The 16,257-nt window shown below is 32.3% G+C and overlaps 1 protein-coding gene across 1 annotated transcript in view; it reads right to left on the bottom strand.

The window, feature by feature from the left end:
- The window catches only part of rabgap1l (RAB GTPase activating protein 1-like), a 160,883-nt gene extending 145,552 nt beyond the window's left edge, over positions 1-15,331 (bottom strand). The window contains exons 1-3 of the mRNA XM_056448360.1: positions 15,261-15,331; positions 4,071-4,253; positions 2,054-2,195 (exon numbers count right to left, since the gene is read on the bottom strand). Coding sequence (XP_056304335.1) covers positions 2,054-2,195; positions 4,071-4,208 — 280 coding nt within the window. The 5' untranslated portion in view covers positions 4,209-4,253; positions 15,261-15,331. The remainder of the gene's footprint in view (positions 1-2,053; positions 2,196-4,070; positions 4,254-15,260) is intronic.
- Positions 15,332-16,257: the final 926 nt, after the last annotated feature.

Here is a 16,257-nt window from a genome sequence, read left to right as displayed (position 1 = left end):
TAAACAGAAGCTTTAACTGCTTTCATTAATTTAGTGTGACTAATAATCACATGACTATAGAATCATCAACCAGAAGGAACACTCGACGTTAAACACGTGAAGTTATGTAGTTAGTTTAGTGTTAAAACATGTTATTGCATGTAATTACCATCTTATTAAATAGATTTTGAATTTTGAAACTATTTTTTGCGTAGTTTGTGAGTGAACTATGACGGTGTAGTAAGTGTCGTTTCATCTGAATGCATGTGACGGAGGTTTACAAGAACCAGCTTATACTGACAAATTGCGCATGAAAATTGTGTTTGAACAATTGCCCAGCCCTAGTGTCGACACAAGATCACAGAAATGTGTCCTTACGCTTTATTCTCTCAATAATTTGATGTTTACAAATATTCTAAAAATGTTAATAGCTAGTGAACAGTTCTGCACAACGAGAGATCTTCAGATATACAAGTAGATTAACCCAAAAACACACTATTAATTATGGCATAATCAACCCAACCTCCTGTCTACTATTTAATTTTTTTATTAAAATAAAATCTACATTTTCAAACTACTTCAACAACATTTGATAATTATCAAATTTGAGTTGGATCACTGTCAATCCATGCCGGCAAAATGTTTTCTATTTCATGTTGATATAAAAAACTGCTTTCATTTACATCAATAAACAAATATTATAGGATGATTTCAAACAGCAACAATTTAGCATAGTGACACCAAACTGCACAAGCGCCATCACCTAACGCTCACTAAAAAAACGTCAATTTGGTAACAGCACCACCAACTGGTCTAGAGTAATAAATTAAACCAAAGCACTAGTGACTATATTTTCAATTGAGACGTTGATGCAAATTATCTTTATTTATTCATCGTAGATGGTTTGATTGACTTCTTTCGTAGTGCTTGATCATTTAAACCAGGGCTGCCAAAACTTTGTCCTGGAGGGCCCGTGTCTAACAGATTTTAGCTCCAACTTGCCCCAAGACACCTGCACGGATGTTTCTAGAAAGCTTAGTAAGAGCTTGATTAGCTAGCTCAGGCATGATTGGGGTTGGAACTAAACTTTGCAGGACACCGGCCCTCCAGGACCGAGTTTGGACATCCCTGATTTAAACAATATGTTTTCCATGTTCAATAGTAAATTAAACATGCAAATCACTGCCAGCTGTTTTTGATTAACATTTTTACAGTGTCCCAACTTTTTGGAAACTGGAGTTATTTTGAGTTCCAGTAAATCTTTATTTTATTTTATATTTTGGAATTCAAGTAGCTCATCAAATCAGATTTTAGAAGTAGAGCAAAGGGTTTCAATAGTAACCATTTCTTCTTTCGACATCTACTGCAATATTTTTGCTTTAATCGGTTTTATTCAAGGGTCCATTGTTAAGGGTGAGTGAATGAGGAAGTTTGTGCAAGGTGGAGAGGAAGTCAGTCTTCAAAGACCCTGATTATAGCCAACAGGAAGTAGATGTGATAAATAGACCAAGGTTCAGATGGCATCTGTTGTATGTGTGTGTGTGTGTGTGTGTGTGTGTGTGTGTGTGCGTGTGCGTGTGTGCGTGTGCGTGTGTGCGTGTGCGTGTGTGTGTGTACATCATTGATCAAATTTCTTTTCTAGATATTTCTTGAATAAGGAAATAAATTAATATAATGAATATGTATTATTAATTAATAAATTACATGGAGTATACATAAACTTTAACAAGTTTAGCAAAAAAAAAAAAATCTGGCCTATCAATCAGTTGACCTCTAGCAAAAATATCAATATAATATTTAATAAATTACACAAACATAAAAAATATAATATATGCATTCATTTACATCTATAATTAATTATTAATATTCATCAGATATAATTTTGTCTGATACATTTTTATTTATTCATTTGTTTATTTCATGTTATTTGTATAATGCGTTACATCGGGGGGAAAAAAAAGTCAAAAGCAATGTCAGGTTAATTAATAAAATCAATATAATTTTGCTGGCTTTTGATAAATAACAGACATAACAATGATAAAGAAGTGTTTCTGTGTCTGTGAGCAGCATGTACCGTGTGGAGCTGCGTCCAGACTCAGACTAGGTGGTCTGATCTGAGAGCTTCCCTTCTCCTCTGCAGCTCCTGCTCCATCAGCAACATCATCCAACACCTCCTCCATTGCCCGCTCCAGCTGCTCACTTCCGTTCCACGACATCTGAAACAAAGACACTGCAGGTTACACATCACTACATTCTCAAACACAGGATAAGATCAGAGTAAAGGATTAAGTCACGCAAAAATAAAAATGTTGTTATTAATTACCCTCGTGTCAAGCCACCAAGACCGTTCTCTGTCTGCCATAGACAACAATAGTTCAGACTCATTTAAAATAAGAGAAAAATACCAAAAACATACTAAAATCAGATCATCTTCAGTGGTTCAATCTGAATATTATCAATCTATGAGAATATTTTGTGCACATATAAAACAAAAATAATGACTTTTTAATAAAGCTTCTTCTCGATGTCAGTACAAGGTGCACATAATATATACATGTGCGCAATATACTGACACTGCGGAGAAGAAACTGTTGCATTAAGTCGTTATTTTTGTATTATGTGCAGCACAAAAGTGTTATTGTAGTTGGGAAATATTTAGACTGCACCACTGAAGGTTTATGTTCTGTTTTGAGGATGTTTATTGGTACCTTTCTGGACTTTTAATGAGTCTGGACTGTTGTTGTCTATGGAGGACAAGGGAGCTCTCAGATTTTACCTAAAAAAAAAATCTTAATTTGTGTTCTGAAGACTAACGACGAGTATATAATAACAGAATGTTTATTTTTGGATGAACTAACACTTTTAGGTGTTAGTGTTACTTTTACACTGCATGTAAGAAAACGAATGAATTGTTATGACCATACTTTGCTGTTGATTACTTAAAATACAAAAATGATTGCAATTTAAGTTTTCCTCCTTTGAATATGGCAAATGAGGCATTCTTTTAATAAATATGCACACATTTCTATACATTTCTGGAACAAAAAAATCTGAACTTGTTTGCCAGCAAACACCCCATAAACAAATATTTTGATTGGATGCCCCTTGGGCGACATCCAAGGGCAATAAGATGTTCCACAAATCTATATAAATTTACTTTTGTGCCTGAAGCAATTTAGTTAGGTAATAAAATGTAGTTAATCAATGGATTATTATTCATTATTATCATTTATTATAAATTCTCCTTTGTTTTTCTTTACTTCTTGAGTTTTTGTTTGTGTACTTGAAGTTAAATGTTGGTGTTTATTGTGTTAAGTGTGTCATTCTTGTTATATGTGAAGCACCACCATGTCAGAATGAATTTTCCAAAGGGGGTTAATAAAGCTTTAAACTTAAACCTTTTCTGAAATAGAACAGGTTTGCACAGATGACATTTTGGTAATCTCTTCATCACTATGCAGTTTCACCATTTACTCCAGAATGTTATTTATATTCATGCAAATTGTGTATGAACTTATTTCTCAGTAAAACCCTTCATAATAAAGATATGAATAAAGCTGTGCCAGTTTCGTGTATGTGCAGCTGCTAAAGTGGAGATTTAAAAATGATATGTTCTGTAATTGATACAAATTGCGAAGACATAATTCGATTAAGTGCTATAAAAGAAACGCAAAGAAAAAAAAATTATAAACCAAAATCCCCAAAACTGGGTTAGCAATTAAATTTGAAGACTCATTTTGATCACATACAAAAGTCTTTTAATACGATGGCATAATCCCATATCCTCATAACATTTAAGCCCTTGTTATATAATTTATTTACTTATTTCTACACTTTACAGATTTTCATGTTTAATAATTTTGTGTGCCCAAAGTAAAAAGCTCAGTGGATCCTAAATCTGTAAGTAAATGTGGAAATTTCTTCAATAAAAATCTAAATAAAAAAATAATAAATTTAAATAAACACTTTTTTTCCTTTACATAAATCTAAAATTTTTCAAAACATTTCATGAAAACCCAAAATTGAAAGATAAATGAAAAACCTGTTCAGTATCCACAGTAAATGTTGTTCATCAGGCTATAGAGTGATACCTTGAGTCTGGGTCTGCCCTCAGAGCTGGACGGGGATCCACCGGCGCTGGGCGGCACAAGCACAAACTCCTCGCTGGTGACGGTGGACACTGATTCGGTGGAGCCGCTTACTCTGCCCAGAGAGGAGCTGTCATCCATGATAGCCTGGACAGACCGGCCGCTCGGCCCACTACTGCTGCAACCCTGAAAACAACACAGGACAGACCTGTTAAACCAGGACACATCTACTACCGTAATGGAAAACATTCATTTACTGCAGAGTGTGTGTGGGGGTTTTTCTTTGCCAAGGATTTGCCTACATTTATGATTTGAGTATATCATAAAATTAATGTAAAATATGCAATAATGTTGCTAAGTACTGTGATAATGATACTTCTTACGCTATTTTTATTAGCTATGTTTGTAAATAATTTATGTAATTATTTAAAAAAAAAAAAAAAAACAGGTAAAATATATCTTTCACAGCCAATTAATCATAATTCATACTAAATAATTGGTCTCAAGGTGCTAATAATTTGGTCTTAAAACACTATGAATGAGTGAAAACGTCAGAAAAGCTGAAATTCTGACTTATTTATTAGTAGGATTTATTTTAATCTCTGTGTTTAGCTTTGGGGCATTCCAGCCAATAGCAGAACAGCAACCACTGGGGGGTGGGCACAACCATAAGAAGGCCGCATCTGATTGCTCAAATTTACATAAAATATTCAATGCATAAATTAAATATTTTGTGCGTGTGTTTATTGACCTTATTCTTCATGTATGTGCAGGTGCACCCTTTGTAATCTTTTTGGCTCGACACTTCCAGTCTCAATTTCTTCTATTGATTTCTAGACACTAAAAAGAGCTTGCTATGCTGCTTGATGTTGCAAAAATGATATGTTCTTATTGTGTTATTGTACTTTTTGTATATAGTCATGAACACAGTTGTTTGTAGAATAAGTTGTAGGTAAATTAGTTAGCTAGTTAAAGCAATTGAATCGAAAGTTCTAAAACGATTGCAAAAAATTAATCGCACTTAAGGTCAATAAGATCAATAAATTAGCAAACATTTTATTTCCACATCCATATAAATGGAATATAATTATTATTTGAACATTTTCCTCAATATTTTATTATTATTTTATGGAAGTTTGAGTAATTGTGAAATTAAGGAAAACATTTTTTTGGAAATAGGTTAAACAGTTGAGTTTCACCATTTCAAATTTAAATTCTTGCATCTCTTCCACCAATCTCCGGGTCTATAGATAGCACTCTTAAGCCTAGTTCACACTACAGGATTTTAAGCCTGATTTGAGCTCGATTTGGAAGTTAACGAGCTCGCCGACAGATTGGGCTGTGATCGGGAAGAAATTTGCGGGTGCTCAGCGCTCGCCAATCTTAATGTGTGAACTACTGAACAACGCATCAAAGAGGCTCGCTGAAGCGTCGCCGACACCTCGCAGACGGAAATCCAATATCTAGCATGCTGAATATTCCAGAGCAGTCAGCCGACTTGACCCCACATGCAGTCAGATGTAGTGACGAGCTGCAGCCAATGAGAGAGCATATCAGCATGAGCAGAATGCCTGTGTGCTCAGGAGCTCCACTGAAATGTCTGTGATTAGCCAGAATGGACATCGATGCACTCGCTTCATTCTGCATTAACACGGACACGAGAGTTGGCTATATTAACAGTGGAACTAGAATTCTGAAACTATTAAAATGACTATACTGGTCATTCTGACCGTTCTCATATAAAACGTCATATTGTCACATCATATTTACATTCAAAACTTCTATTGAGATATTAAAATTAAGCTTTGAATGTCTGTCATCATATTTTATGACACCATTACCATAAAATTCTATGATCTTTTTTGGTAATACAGCCTATAAATATGTAGTTAAGAGACTAGAACACGCAAAGGTCTGGGCCTCGCTTTCATTTTCACTTTCAAACAGGAGCTATTTCGCGGCACAGAATATGCCGTTTTGAAAGATATATCTGAAGTAAATTTATGTTTTTGCTATCAGAAAGTTATGTTTATGTTAGCAGGAAGTTGCTAGGCAAAAAATGCACGCATATTTAAATTCACAGCGAAAAGTAGCTGACATGCATGCAGTCATGTTGACCAATATGGTAATTAAAGGTAGAAATGCTCAGTTCTTTACTGTTTTGTAATTTAAAAAAACAACAATGTTAAAAAGAAATACACAGATATTTAGGAAAAGTCAGGGTGTTATAGATATGTTAGTTTTATTTCAAAGAGTTATTAAATTACAAAAATTAAAAACTGTCTGTGTATCAATCCACTCGAGCCTTGCAGATGAGCGATTAATCCGCTGATGCATCAGCTGATTGACGATGTTTTTAAATGCTTCCTTGAAAGCTTGAAACGCTGTCAGTGATGTCATCAGCACACAAGGAGCCAATAGTGTTCAGCTTTTTCTGACGACTCCTCCCTCAACATTTCATTGGCTGTGGTTTGGTAGCTGGACTGAGCTGTTGGGGAACTAGTTGTTGTCAGATCTTGTAGTGTGTCACCCCCCTCTCGTGGATCATTTACGTAGTGTTGCGTAGTGTGAACACCACAGCGATTAAAAGACACAAAATCAAGTCATGTAGTGTGAACAGCACAGCGATCTGCTGATGTTTAAAATCCTGTAGTGTGAAATAGGCTTTAGCTGAGCACAAATCATTGAATCAGATTAGACCATTAGCATCTCACTTTAAAATGACTGAAGAGTTTCGCAGTTCAACAGCAGAGTTCCTTGATTATTACACCAGAATGAGGTATAGTTTCTAGCCATATCGACCTTGAAATACAGTAGCAACTTTTCATTTTCCGTCAGTCTTAGTACATAATGGAACTGCAAGAGTCAAGCTTTAAGCAAAACTATCAAAACTCTTTTCAGAAAGTTGAGTGAGATGCTAATGGTCTAATCTGATTCAATGATTTATGCTAAGCTAAGCTAAAAGTGTTCCCGCTAGACACAGAGATCTCATAAGTGAGCCTATTTCCAAAAAAAGTGCAGTTCTCCTTTTAGATTAAGCCTATACATCATCAGAAAAATCTAAACAAAAAGTAATTTTATAAGCAAAGCAAAAAAGGGAAAGGGAAACAGACTACTAATTTGAGTGTTGTTTTTTTGTCTAAAAGTGAATGCAAAATGCTTTACAGATAATTATAAGAAAAATTTAAAACGACTAAAGCACAATACAATGTTATATATGTATCCATCCATCCATTATATACAGTTGAAGTCAGAGTTATTATTATTATTAGCTATGTTATATATTATATATTAGCCTCCCCCCCTTTAAAACGTTTTTACTTGTTTAATATTTCTCAAATTGAATTTTCACAGTATGTCTGATAATATTTTTTCTTCTGGAGAAAGTCTTATTTGTTTTATTTCAGCTAGAATGAAAGCAGTTTTTTTTTAATATTTTAAGGTCAAAATCTTTAGCCCCTTTAAACTATATTTTTTCTCGATAGCCTACAGAACAAACCATTGTTATACAATAACTTGCCTAATTACCCTAACCTGCCTAGTTAACCTAATTAACCTAGTCAAGCCTTTGAATGTCACTTTAAGCTGTATTGAAGTGTCTTGAAAAATATCTAGTCAAATATTATGTACTGTCATCATGGCAAAGATAAAATAAATCAGTTATTAGAAATGAGTTATTAACACTACTATGTTTAGAAATGTGTTGAAAAAAATCTGTATTTTTCCGTTATTCTCCGTATATCTGTAATTCTCCCTTAATCAGAAATTGGGGAAAAATAAACAGGGGGGCTATTAATTCTGACTTCAACTGTACATTTTTTTTATTTATGCACTGAAAATGTCACAGTTAAGGTTATAAAAATGTTCGTTTATAAAGCATTCCATTTCATGCTGTCTTAGTCTCAAATACTGGATCTGAATAAAGTAAAAAGAACAATCAAACAATCAATCAGCACAGAAGCACTGATGACTTTCCAAGAGCTCCTGCTGTGTCATCTAAACCTGATATCAACCATCTAGAGTATCACACACACACTTCTGCTGACTCAACACACACACACACACATTTACTGAGATATCACTAGGCCCACACGGAAACTGTGCCCACAGAAAACTCAGCAGATATCCGCAGATTGTTGACCCTGTAGCTCCATCTATTTACTTATATAAATGTGAGTAAATATATATATTTATTTAAATAATTATGTTACTGAAAAATATTTAGATGATTTGTCAATAATGCGATTTGAAAAGTAGCATTTTCTTATATTATCTAATATGCATAAGTGTATAACTGTCTTTTAGTAGATGTACTACTGTATGCCTACTTTGTCTATGCCTACTGTAGCTTCCACAGTTGTGCTCCTTAATGGTTGAATCTGCATTAAAATTAAAAGTTTTTTTTTTATTTATTTATTTATTTTTTGTTTGTTTATTTGAGCTTTCAGTTGAGTTTTAAGCTTCTATATTCTTCAAATTGTTCTGCAGAAAATTCAGTTTTTTTTTTTTTTTTACAAAAATCTGCACAGAAATAGCAACAACAAAAAAAAAGTCCTCAGATCGCGTCTGGCCATAGATCTATCACTCATCTGAGTACATCTCACACTCCCAACTAAACCACCCCTTTCACACTCACTGAGCAACCATATCACACTTTATTACAGAACTGACACCATTAAGAGAAACAGCCATGTAACAGCGGTGGCTATAACCTATAACAGGCCCCTAAACCACTGCAGAAAGATAACAGTGGATTCTTGAGTTCACGTCAGTGGGTCATGATGGGTAAACACACATTCACACACAGAGTCATGTGGCCATCATTCTCCATCAATTCTTGCCATTTACAAACCCACCGGATTAAACTAAACGCTAACAGAAGGTCTCTGTGTCCTCCGTTTTCATTATATACCAGTTTCACTCTTAACACAAACTCAGCTATTCATTCAAATTGAATTATAGGATAGAAAGAGACGCTGTCTTAAAGTAATTACTAACTCATGCTCATTACTGTGGAAATGGCCAGTTAAGAGCCTAAAAAAGATTAGCTATTCTTTGGATGTCCATTAAATAATCAAGGTTTACATTACATTGCATCATATTATATTATACAATATCTAAAAAGCCCAAAATTGACTAATAATTTTAATAGTCAAAGTTTTGACGAATTATCATTTTCAAAATGTTCGATTAAAAATTGTCGATTAATTAAATTGTACATTTTTAATTGAACATATATCTGTCTATATAGTACGTCTAAATATTTAAAATAACATATTTAATCAAAAATATATATTTTTAGTATTTTTTTTTACATTTGTATTTTTTATTTTTTTTAAGTATTTTCATTTTGATTTTGATTATTTTTGATATCAGTTATGAACCTATAAGAGCATTATATTTTTAAACAATAATAAAATTATACAACTAAACATTTTATATAATTACATGAATTAATAAACAATTTCATTCATTCATTTTCTTTTCGGCTTAGTCCTTTTATTAATCTGGGGTCGCCACAGTGGAATGAACCGTCAACTTTTCCAGCATATGTTTTACGCAGCGGATGCCCTTCCAGCTGCAACTCATCACTGGGAAACATCCATACACACTCATTCACACACATACGCTACGAACATTTTAGCCTAGCCAATTCACCTGTACCGCATGTCTTTCGATTTGTGGGGGAAACCAGCGCACCCGGAGGAAACCCACACAAACACAGGGAGAATATGCAAACTCCGCACAGAAATGCCAACTGACCCAGCGACCTTTTTGCTCTGAGGTGATTGGGCTACCCACTAGGCCACCCTGACGCCTATTAATTAACATTATTTAAATCGATCGATCAATCAATCAAAATATAGATTAAAAATTTCTTTACTTTTAATAATTTATGGTCTAAATCAATTAAATTTGCTAATTAGGTTTAAACTTAATTTGCTAATTTAGTTACACAAACTTTTAACTTCAATTTCAATTTATTAAAAAGTTGATTTGAATTAACTTAAAATTGCAATTAAAGAAATCACACAAAATAATGCAATAATTAACGCTTTTTTGTTTTAAGTTTCATACCTATTATCGTGTTTACACACACTTTACAAACATAAAATGAAAAAAAAAAAAAATAATAATATATATATATATATATATATATATATATATATATATATATATATATATATATATATATATATATATATATATATATATATTTACACATACACACAGATTATATTTATATTAATATTATTTATTTATTTATATTTATATATATATATATATATATATATATATATATATATATATATATATATATATATATATATATATATATATATATATATATAAAATGCATGCAAAACCTAATACAAGCACTAGCTAAATTATTTTAATATTTAAAGATTTAAAGAAAACAAATATATATTATAAATTATTCTAAAAAATGAACCAATAAAACAGACCAAAAAATTCAAAGAAACATTATAAATAACACTGCCATTGTGCTGGTTCAATTGTCATAGTGATCGTTAATAAATAAACACCACCCAGAAGAAGCAGGGAGGGTTAAACTGAAGCTACTTCTCAGATGTTCAACCACAGATAAAACTGGTGCAGTTCACTGGTAAACTGGGCGTGCAGAGCCACAATAACCACACACACACACACACACACACACACACACAGCAGGAGGAACAGGCTCTGGAAACATCAGTTTATACTCTGTGCTTTGTGTTTTGCTCACACCCATCATTAAAGACACAAAGCAGATCCTGTATTAGGAATGTCTGTGTTTCTACCACATTAATCACACTGATGGACTGAGCCTAGACCCTCCTGCTGCCAAACACCATGTTTCAGGTTCTCAGCTGAATGCTTATTTTGCTCTCAGTTCTCCTTGAGGTCCAGCTGTGATGTAACAGGAGAAAATCTCCACAATGACATCAGCCAGAAGAAAATGAACACACAGAGGAAATGTAGTATGCAATAAGGTACAGCATTGTGCAGTATCCAACTGCAATGGCTTGTTTTCAAAATATTATAGATTTTTTATAGTATGCATACTATTTATTTATTTACAGAATCATTTTTTTCATTAAGCAAATTCATATAGTTCCAAAATAATAATAATAATAATAATAATAATAATAATAATAATAATAATAAATAAATAAATAAATAAAAATAAAAAGTTGTATTAAATATTTTGTGTGTGTGTTTGTTTTATGGATGAGGTGATTCCCCCCAATGTGTAAAGCTCATTAAGTGTCCAGAAAAACACTATATAAATGTAAGGAATAATTATTAATTATAGCCTAAATAATATGAATATTAATACTGATATAAAAAATAAATATTCAGTTTTTTTATGTGTGTGACTTATAGCCTAAATATTATTAATACTGATATTAAAAACATTTAATTTATAATATTGCTAGTTTTTATTTTGATATTTTTGAATACAGGTTTTGCATTTAAGACATTAAAACTGAAATTAAATAAATATTATCTTCGTGTTCTTTTTAATTAAAATGAAACAAAAAAAATGAAATATATGGGGGAAATTAAGAAAAAAAAATATGAACATAACAAGCAAATGTGTTTAGGAAAAAATGCTGATTAACATCAAAATGAAAGCATAATCTCGGAGAAACATATCATTTTAAATATACATTTATAACATTTTTTTGTCTTTTTTCCCCAATTATTTTATAAATAACCAGCAGAGCGAATGTATTATTAAATATTTACATTTGATATTATTTTACATTAATATAAATTAATTAATAGTAAGGAAATGCTTAATTTGTAGTATATTTTATTTAATTGTAATGTAATAATAAAACAACATTATTTTATAGTCACTTTTATAGAATAAAGTTAACAAATGAAATGTGTAAAAAAAAATAAAAATAAAAAAGTCAATTTATAAATCAAACATTCAACAAAAACATTTGTATTAAGCAAACTCATTATTCATTCATTTTCCTTCAGCTTAGTCCCATAATTCATCAGAGGTCGCCACAGCGGACACAGTGGATGCCCTTCCAGTTGCAACCCAGTAGGCATGGGACAATAACCGTTTTCAGGGTATACCGCGGTTTGGAAAAGTCAAGGTTTTAAAACAGTCAAATTTTCTGTAATACCGTTCCTGAGGTATGTGTAAGATTTTTTATTTACTTTTTCTTTGTTTTGTTTTTTAGGACAACAGTATCTACAGCAGAAAATCTATCCAAAGATGCTGTTTTAAATTGTAAAGAAATCAGTGTTTTTGAAACAAATGAAGACAGCGGAAGTCAATGATTCATTTTCATTATTTAGACTGACATGTTTACTGATCCAAAATATTTTAAATCTTTCAAAAAATAAAATATATTGTTTTTAAAGGGAAAAAATATATATATATTACCCAGAGATTTAAAAATAATATATTTTAGAGCAGTAATCAAGATACAGTGATACCATGAAACCATGATATTTTTATCCAAGGTTATCATACCGTGAGAATCTTATACCGGCCCAGGCCTACAACCCAGTACTCCTGAATAATAAAGGGACTAAGCTGAAAAGAAAATAAATGAATGAACAGATTTTTCCACCATAGCTGAGGACTTTTAATGTTTAAAGATGCAGAAGTTCAAGGCTAACAGGCCACACCGTTGTTAAACAAACCATCATATTTGCTTAACCAACCTGAGCCTTTCAAACATTAGCAACACAAACTAGCACTCGAAACAGCTCGTTTGCATTGTGTAAATCACAATATTTCACAATAACTTCTGCATGTTTTCTTCAACATGGTTTGAGCTGCACAACCTATATATAAAAACTGATTTTAGAATCTTAAAAATAATATGCAACAGCAATGTATCAGATGGCTTTTTATAACATTTGTATTATGTATAAACACAAAGAGAGCAAATTCAGTTATATCCAGATGACACATTCATTTATTTAAGCAGATTTTAAAAAATAAAGAAATAAAAAGGCAGAAAACTGGTAAATATTAACAAGCTGAGTAAACAGGGAACAACAGAAAGGAAAGTTGAAAGTGCAAAAATCTGAATAAATTATAACAATAGAAACCTAAACTAAAGTTGGTGTTTTTTTAGAGCTTGACAATTAGAAATGAGAATTATAATATTATTTAATGTTATTTTTATTATATCATCAAAACATTGATGTAAAGGTAAAGTTGCTTTTACATTCGCACATTTAGACGTTCTCCTTAATAATATAATTTCAGAAAAGCATTATTTGCAAATTCTATATAGGGAACTCATATTATCAGCCAGTGACCATCACAGTACAACATAATTCACAGTCAATTAAATAGTGCTAATGTTGCTTTGAAATCATACTTGCATGCGATTTCAGATCCAATATTCAAATTACCCTGGTAAACAATTTAGGGACCGTAAAATGAACGAATATGGGAATATAAAACCAACTTTACCTCAATTATCATAACATATTTTATGGGTAATTTACCTCAGTGATTTTCATACAAATATTTATCATAATACATAAACATTTCTAAACAATCCTCTTCATCTGAAATATGATTATTTTCTGTTAAATAATATTATTTTTCTATTTTATAAAGTGTCAAAACTGTCTTAGTTTTTAATAATCTATCTCTCTCTCTCTCTCTCTCATAAATATATATAGAGCTGGGCCGATAAACAATATTATATCAAATCGATTAAAATGTATGTCGATTACAATATAGGTCTGGACTTTTATACTCTATATTACCAATCTCGTTCCGGGAGGTCCGGTGCCCTGCAGGGTTTAGCTCCAACTTGCCTCAACACACCTGCTTGGGTGTTTCAAGTATACCTTGTAAGACCTTGACTAGCTTGTTAAGGTGTGTTTGATTAGGGTTGGAGCTAAAATCTGCAGGACACCGGACCTCCAGGAACAAGTTTGGTGATCTCTGCTCTATATTGATCTAAGAGCTACTCACACAGCAGAAATGTGCAACAATGGAAATCTAGAAGTGTGTTGATATTACAGATGTATCTTTTATTTTTGATTGGCCACCAAAAACTTTACGGCCATCAAAAATATTTTATGTTATTAAATGGATTCTGTAATGTTTGTGGCTTCCGTCATTGTTGGGATACTCTTAAATCTGGAAGCATTTACAACTGATACCGAAATGTATATCGTTATCGTTTAATATGGAGAATAATTAATCAATATTGCATTTTTGCCAGCCCTATCGATCTATCTATCCATCCATCCATATATATATATATATATTTACACACACACATACACATATACACACACACACTAAATATATTTACACATAGATAGATAGATAGATAGATAGATAGATAGATAGATAGATAGATAGATAGATAGATAGATAGATAGATAGATAGATAGATATGAAGAGTTATCAAGTGTCATCTGAAATTTCCATCAGAAAATAAGATTTTTCTCAGCGTCATTTGTTTATGTTGAGTTATTTCACTTTAAAGACCATAAAAGTGATATTACTGAACCTACACACAGAAGGCTGGTAAAAATGCCAATTTCTGAAGAAAATTTTAGATGGCATTTAGAGGTTTTTGCATCTGAACTCTTCATATGTATATAACTGTTACACACAATGCGTAGAAACTACAGATACAGAAATATATCTTAAACACTTTAAAACCTCTGAAATGCCATGTGTGCCCTGTACAATATGCATACATTATTACAAAACGAATCCTGTTTACCTAGCCTGCCATGTCCAGCAAAATGTCAAAGGAACTGAAAACTACACAACCTTAGCAAGTTGACCAGTGAGAGGTTGGCAGAAACAGACAGGAAACGCCTTCAGCCACAAAACAAACCTGACCAAACACCGTTTAACGAGGTTTACACAAATCACCCTCAAACACATATCAAAACAACTGGTTCAAATCCTTAACACAGCGACTGCTGTCAGTGAGAAGAAGCCAAACTTAAACTGAAGCTAGTCAGTTAGCCAGCTAGCCACTGCTAATCAACAATTAGCTCATTTTCAGCCAGTTTAACTTTAAAACAAGCGCTCGTGACCCTCGAAAAAGCATCAAAACACACATACGCTGGACATAAAACAAATCGCAACGCATGGGTTTGGTGAACGAGGAGGCTTTCTTTCATTTCGGTGTTTGTTATGAGTTTCCTGAGAGGGAAAAATCAACTTACTTGCTGTCTGTCAGCTGAGCGGCGCGCCGCGCGTGCACAGTACACGCACAAACATCCGCAAACCTCATCAGTGCTCGCGCCGCCGCGTTCACATGGCGCAGAGACGTCACCAGCGACGCTAGGCAGAGACACGCCCACCTGCTCAAAGCAACCAATGATGAATCAGTGATGAATCAATGATGAATTTCAAGTAGATTCTTTTTTTTTAAATAGCCAGATTAGACCATTTTGAGAGATGTTAACAAAAACAACGGTCCCAACGTATGTTCTGTTTTACATTTTTAATTTCAATAGCTTCCGAGAATCCTAAAAGAGCCACATATTGATAAATAATGTTGTGATAGCTGTTATGATAACATTAAATTATGATTAAATCGCCTCTTGTTTGTTATTAAATAGTTTGATAACAAGCAGGAAATGTTCATGGTCCAACATGACCACACTGAAATAGTCTATAGGTGAAAAAAAGACAGTAATACATTATAATGCAGTCTATGTCTATATTAAAAAGCTATTTAAAAAGCAAAAAAAAGAAAAAAAAGAAAGAAAAAGCAAATGTGGTTTAGATAATAAATGTAAAAATATCTAAATAATATTAATTATATAACGTCACATTTTTGGTATATATACAATATACATAATGAATGAATTAATTAATAATATAATTAATTTTATATAATATAATCATTTTGTTTATAAAATGTACTGATCTAAGTACCAAAATGTAATTTCACGTATAGAAATGTATAAAATAGATTTTAAAAATACATGTATAAATAAAAACATCATTCATAACATAAAACAATGTAATATAACCCACTCTGCAAGAACCTATGTTTGTTTTAATATAATTTTATAACATTGGCCATTTTCCTATATGTACATATATGTGTACGTACATGTGTACATATATACGTGCATACATGTACCTATATAGGTACATACAACTGGAGTCAGAATTAATAGCCCCCTTTTGAATTTTTGTTTCTTTTTCAAA

This window comes from Danio aesculapii, chromosome 22 (genome assembly GCF_903798145.1).
Source record: "Danio aesculapii chromosome 22, fDanAes4.1, whole genome shotgun sequence".
Taxonomy (NCBI): domain Eukaryota; kingdom Metazoa; phylum Chordata; class Actinopteri; order Cypriniformes; family Danionidae; genus Danio; species Danio aesculapii.
This window is presented reverse-complemented; position numbering and strand designations above follow the sequence as displayed.